The sequence below is a fragment of the Melanostigma gelatinosum genome (assembly GCF_949748355.1).
Source record: "Melanostigma gelatinosum genome assembly, chromosome: 5".
In the NCBI taxonomy this organism is placed as follows: Eukaryota; Metazoa; Chordata; class Actinopteri; order Perciformes; family Zoarcidae; genus Melanostigma; species Melanostigma gelatinosum.
Genome location: NC_136638.1, coordinates 11,749,560 through 11,755,857, shown reverse-complemented (window position 1 = coordinate 11,755,857; position 6,298 = coordinate 11,749,560). Strand labels below are relative to the sequence as shown.

At 46.3% G+C, this 6,298-nt stretch overlaps 1 protein-coding gene across 1 annotated transcript; it reads right to left on the bottom strand.

Moving 5' to 3' along the window:
* Nucleotides 1-41: 41 nt before the first annotated feature.
* On the bottom strand, nt 42-3,374 carry gabrp (gamma-aminobutyric acid type A receptor subunit pi; the record flags this gene model as incomplete). The annotated part of the gene is made up of 9 exons (XM_079269299.1): nt 42-359; nt 454-647; nt 1,105-1,257; nt 1,360-1,497; nt 1,720-1,802; nt 2,554-2,771; nt 2,878-2,945; nt 3,075-3,187; nt 3,322-3,374. 9 exons carry the CDS (start codon nt 3,372-3,374, stop codon nt 42-44), a joined length of 1,338 nt encoding a protein of 445 aa, XP_079125425.1.
* Between the last annotated feature and the right edge of the window lie 2,924 nt (nt 3,375-6,298).

The window sequence follows — 6,298 nt, the reverse complement described above, 5'->3', positions numbered from 1 at the left end:
GTCTCAAATGAGGAGGTATAGCAGCTTCAGGAAGTGAACGATCAGAGAAAGAGATAGTAAAGCCAGTAGAGGACATTGACAAAGAGAAATGCCAGGGGGAAAAATTTGCGAGAGCGGCGGTCAATGTCGTGCGGGTTTTCCACGACGAAGACGGACACCACCCGACACAACGCGTCCTTCGCCGAAGACGGGCCGCAGCCCTGTGCTGGCGCCTTCTCTTTGGCTCCAGCACTGTTCCTCGTGTCGCTGTTGGCCGACTGCTCCGCGGTGGTGGCGATCACCATGGCCCGGTTCGGTTGGGTGGACCTGACGATGGGGATGGAGTTCCCGTTGGATTCATTAAACTCCCTCTGAAGCTCCTGGTTAGACGGACAGATCACAATGTCTTTTTTTTATTATCTGCTATTTATTATCTTTGAATGAGTTCCCTTCATATTTGAATGTTCTCCTCACCCTGTGTAGGTCCTCGATGGTGTGGTGCTTCATGGTGTAGAAGTGGGCGCAGGCGTACTCCACCAGTGCGCCAAAGATGAAGGTGAAGCAGATTCCCAGGTAAACGTCGATGGCCTTGATGAAGCAGTTGGCATTGGGCAGGGAAGTGCGGGCGCCCATCATCAGTGTGGTCATTGTCAGGACTGTTGTTACTCCTGGAAAATACATCATCACAGTGTTTTCATAAGGTACGGTGGTGGATGAACCTCTGATCCATGTGTTGGTGTCGTTATTGTTTTCTCCTTTGCTTTTGCTGTTGCTCTTTCATATGAGGGTCAAATTGTGTTGAACTGGTTGCTGATGATGATATGTTGATGTCTATATTCTCATAGATGCAGGACAGCTGACTCCTTCATGTAATAATCTGTAAACACAACACTGTTGAAGTTATTAGTTGAGTGATTAAGTTCAACGTCTTCATATTTCAATTTTGGAAATTTTGTATATTCAATTCAAATATTGTACCTGCTTTGTGCACATCTGCCTGACCATGTTATGTCTGTGCATCAGTATGTTAAGGAGTCATACATAAGGTCATACAGCAAATCAATACTTAATTTTCTCTAGGATAATAATAACACTTTGCATTGCAGTGAGAGAGCTGGTACTGACCGATGCAGGTCCTAGCTGGAACGGAGGACTGGCTGATCCAGAAAGAGACCCAGGAGAGAACCACCAGCAGGACGGAGGGAACGTACGTCTCCAAGATGAAGAACAGAACGTTTCTACGCAGTGCGAAATGCAACACCAGCTTGGGGTATTGTCCTGCGTGAAGACACGAGACGTTAAAGGTGATGTATCAGATGTGTTCTCTTGTGTATGAGCTCCGTGAGTCGGGGTGGATTCTGGGAGTTGGAAGCGTCCTACCTGTCTCGTACACGGCCTCTGACACCGATGTGTAGTAGCTCTCCACGCTGTACTGAGCCAGCCGCAGAATGTCAAGACCCTTCACTGAATCATTCCCTCGGGTCCAGTAGAACACCACATCCTGCAGGTTGTAGCCCCCTGAGCCACACACACACACACACACACACACACACACACACACACATTTAGGCCTGCTGACCTGCTAATGTTAACATTGTCTCTTCAGTTTGATACTCACTATGATGATGATGATGATGATGATGATGATGATGATGATGATGATGATGATGAAAATGCTGATGAGCAGGGTGACATGATGGTGATGAATGTCCACACTTGATGGCGCTCACAGGTACTCACAGCTCTCCAGCTGCAGGGTGCACATCTGTCTGTCCATGGGGTACTTGGTCAGGTCCATGTTGCAGGCAATCGTAGCCGTGATGCTGTTGTGTAATCACAGCGAGATCGAAAAAACAACAACACTGTTACTCCGTTCGTGTACGACCGGGCTGTTCATAACTAGTCTCCCTACCGGGCAAATATCAGCAGATCAAAGACATGCATTCATTGCGTATATGATGCTGACTTGTTGCAATTCAATGAAAGTGGGGATATATTACTCACTGATGGATATCATACTGTTCTAACCCAAAACATGCTAAATACATTAGAAAACAAGTAACATAACGGCTTTATCATTGACAAACACGGACAACTTGGATCTACCGTAAAACCAAATTTCTATAATCAGCTTTGTAAAATCAGACTGCACCTATCATTCAAAATAATATTAAACAGGGAACATCCTGCACAACGCTGCCCTTTCTGTCCTCAATAAAGCGTTCCAGTTCTGCAACAGTGCGACAGGACGGATCAGACCGCGGCCGTAGGGCACTCCCTAACCGCTTTGAAAGCCATGAAAAATACAGTAATTCAGTGGCATTCCCTCAAGTTACATGACTTGATGGAATACTTGACTATATGAGTGATGATACATAAGTGCCTTTATTTCTTTTTTTAGTATAACCCAAGGCGAATTCATGCTTGATTACCACGACAATCATAACAACAGCTTGGAATTTGAAGAAAAAGCTGGGTCGATTTTCCTTCCCCTCCTTCCTCCTTTCACCCTTTTTTCTGTTTTCTGTTTATCAAATATCAGTCGATGGGAAATCAATATACGTCAACCTGTACCGTAGTGCATAGAGAACGGTTCCGTTGCTGAAAATGCGTATGAGGCGGTTTTCCACCGTGACGTCGTGCAGGAAGGAGCGCTTGGAGTCGGGGATGAAGGTGTCGGGGATCCACAGCAGTGACACGAGGCGGCCGTCCACGCTGACGCTCTCGTTTCCGGGGAACACGAGCCTCGAGTCCCGCCAGCGCTGACGGAGGAAGATGGTTGCGGTGTAGTCCTAAAAAGTTGATGAAAAGAAGGTTTTTCTTTCTTTTTTTTTAAATTCATTCGTTTCTCTCATCAGTCACCCACTGACACAAATCACAGTCAGAGGAGGGGTGTACCATATTGATTTCAGAGATGGCATCGATGCTGGCGATGTCAAGACTCATTCCAATTTCCACAGGGCCCTCTATCAAAGACAGAGACACAGGGAGGTTTGGAAAGGAGTCTGTTGTCAGTCAGGGACGCACACACACAAACAACACATTTGCATCGACTCAAACTCAATGAAACACTCACTTAACAAGCTCATTCCTACCATTGAAATTAGGTCTGAGGTAGCGGTTGTATCCTTTCATCAGCTTCTGAATCGTTGGCTGCAGCTGAGAGTCGTTCCATTCTCCCCAGTGGTTGTTAGAATACGTACAACTACTGAGCAAGAACAAAGAGCGAGACGGAGAGGGAACCATACAAGTTGGAGCAGAACACGAGCCAAGGAAGTGCATTTCAAATTGATTATTATCATTATTATCAATGTGTTTTCAACCCTTTTTGTTTTTTCTCACCCCTGTGTGACGGTCAGGCAGAGGGTCAGCAGCACGTGCAGCAGGACAGACATTGTGGATCGGCAGTGCGGAGGTCAGAGGTCAGCAGCTGTGCTCTGGGAGACGTGGCGAACAGAAAAGGTGAAGAACCCGTAAAGAACCCGTCCCATCACAGGGGATGGCGCCGTTTCACCATGAGGTGGCAGCACCTCACCGAGCGTGATCCCAAACACTCTGGGGGGGGGGGGAACATAGCAGCACAGCAGACGTTCATTCTCACCCTTTAATGTTATAAAACTGAACCCCCCCCCCCCCCCCCCCCCGGCCCTCACACAAAAAACAAAGGTGTATCTATCTCCCCCTCCCCGTTCTATGCATTCACGAGCAGCTGCTTAAGAATACAGAAAGAGATGGAGGCAGTCTCTAGATAAGACTATACCTACCTGTTACCATGCTTGTTTGTGTGTGCGTCATGCACTCAAGTGTGCATTATAGTCTGTCACCTGCTGATTAATGTGGCTGCGACCTCATGATTTATTCACAAAGCCCCCCCCCCTCTTACAACTAATCCAGTCTCAACTCATCAACGATTCCCCATTATCTGGTCGTTACTCCTCTTACAGATAAATCTCACTGTCAGCAACAGACTTTAGCCCTGATTACGTCTTACTTTCATTGGATAATCAAAATCTCTCAATGGTCTTCAGCCGTTCCCATTACATCCACACGTTCCCCAGAATCTCAGCAGAGGATTTCCACTAAAAATGCAATGTTTTATTATTTAACATAGCGCTGCTGGTATGAGTTACGCTGCGGCGCTTGCTTTTCGAACGGTCATGATGAAAGTTAAAGAGCCGTAGAATGTCATTCGGGTTGTTTTTCTACGCATGCCAGTTGTTGATTAATTCATGCCACCACATTTGTCCCTCATTTTCTTGTTTATCGCTTCGGACGATTATTTGTGTTTGTTTATGCCTGCCCTCTCCCTTCTCTCATTCCTCCTTTAGTCCACACTTCCCATCAACTCCTTTCTTTAAGCCGTGCATCAACTAACTAGGGAGTAATATATTGAGTCATGATATATTTTATTTCTTTACCTTCGCAAAGAAATAGTTTGCATTTTGTCTTTTCATACAATACATTTTTGTGAAAGATACCCACAATTTTCTCATTCCTAGGTTTGGTCTCTTTCTCCTACCTGTTTCCTCGGGTCACTCCAAATGTTGCGAGTGGCTGAGATTTCCCTCCTTCGGCTATCAGTGATTTAAATCCCGGCGTTTCTTTGCTCTGAAAGACGAACCTCAGTTGCCTCAATCATTTGGTCCTGGTATGTGTGTGTGTGTGTGTGTGTGTGTGTGTTGGCTAGTGCTGGTTGTTTTGTTGTTTGCATCTGTCTCTCTGCACAGCTGTATTCATCCCCCCACATGAGCCTCTGTGCACCCCCTCCCTCCCTCCCTCCCTCCCTCCCTCCCTCTCTCTCGCGCTCCATTCATGCCACTCACCCTCTCATATGTGCTGCATCTCTCTCCTCTTTTTTCACTGCCCCCCACCTCCCCACACACACACACACACACACACACACACACACACACACACACACACACACACACACACACACACACACACACACACACAAAGCAAAGCAAGTTTATTTGTACAGCACATTTCAACAACAAGGTAATTCAAAGTGCTTCACATGAAACCATTAAAAGCATAAAGGCAAAAGTAAAACATACACACACACATACTGTACGCACACACATTACCATCCAGAGTGATCTGCCACATCACTTATTTTTCTCTCCCTCATTTCTCCTCCTCCCACATGTCTTTTTTTGATTCTTTTGGGCCCTTAATCTCTATCTACCTCCCTCCCCTCCAATTTACACTGACACCGCACCTCCTTCTGGGCTTCACAGCTCTCCTCTGTCTCATTCCCTCGTGCCCTCTCCCTCCTCACCTCCAACTCCGTTCCCTTGCATCAGTGTCATCATCTGAGTTAGCTTCCTCTCAGCTCCGTCTCCTAAATACCCACGTGGCTCCTGTGTGATATGAAGAGATTAAAGACTACTTTTCCCTACTTGCCTCTCATTAAACCTTATTGGAAATGGTATCCATGTCTTGTCTCACTCCTTAAACCCTCTTTACGATATCTGCTGCTGTGCACATCTTTTGATGTTTCTAGAAGTAACAACCAGGAGCAGAATGCCTTTATGAATTTTGTGATTAAGGTGGTGATGGTGACGACTTGTCCACACGTACACCAAAACGCCTCTCTGTGATCAATCTCTGTGATTGATCGGTATATGCCGTTCGTTCTCCAAGTTTCAACACTGATTATAACGCCTGACCTCGGAGGGCCCATTGCTATGAGTTCCAGCATGTGTGAGAAAGCCTTGAGGGTATTCAGCCTAATAACGGCAAATAGGATTTCAGCCCACACCATCGACCCGCTGCAGCCTATTGCTTTCCCAGCCTGCGTTCCTCAGCACCGAGTGCTCATGTTAACTGGTTGCTAACAAGCTGATATGTTCCAGGCTATTTGAGTGCATCAGCGTCTCACTGCGGAAATCTCTGTTAATCGTAATTTCATGCTCTGGTGGCTGACATCTTTTTCTTTTCTTTTTTTTACATTTAATGATAATGGTGAGGAGTGCTGTGGCGTGAACATAGCATAATCGGATTTACACACTGTGAGTACACACACACAGTCACGGTCCCTGACAGTGACGGAGACGTTTGAGAAGCACCTGGGGGGGGGGGGGTGTCAGATCTGTGTGTTAGGGGGATCATGAATAATTATGGTCGGACCAGCGATTTCGCAGTGGCGGAACAACTCAGTGTTAGTCGGCATCCAGCTGACGGCCTCTGGCTACCTGCCTGCATTTTAACATCAATCTGTGATAAGTTTTTGTTTTTTACTTCTCTCGTCGGTTAAATTCATGTGAAATCCTACGTATCCGTCCACATTTCTCCAAATCCCTTTGTTGGCTAGCTC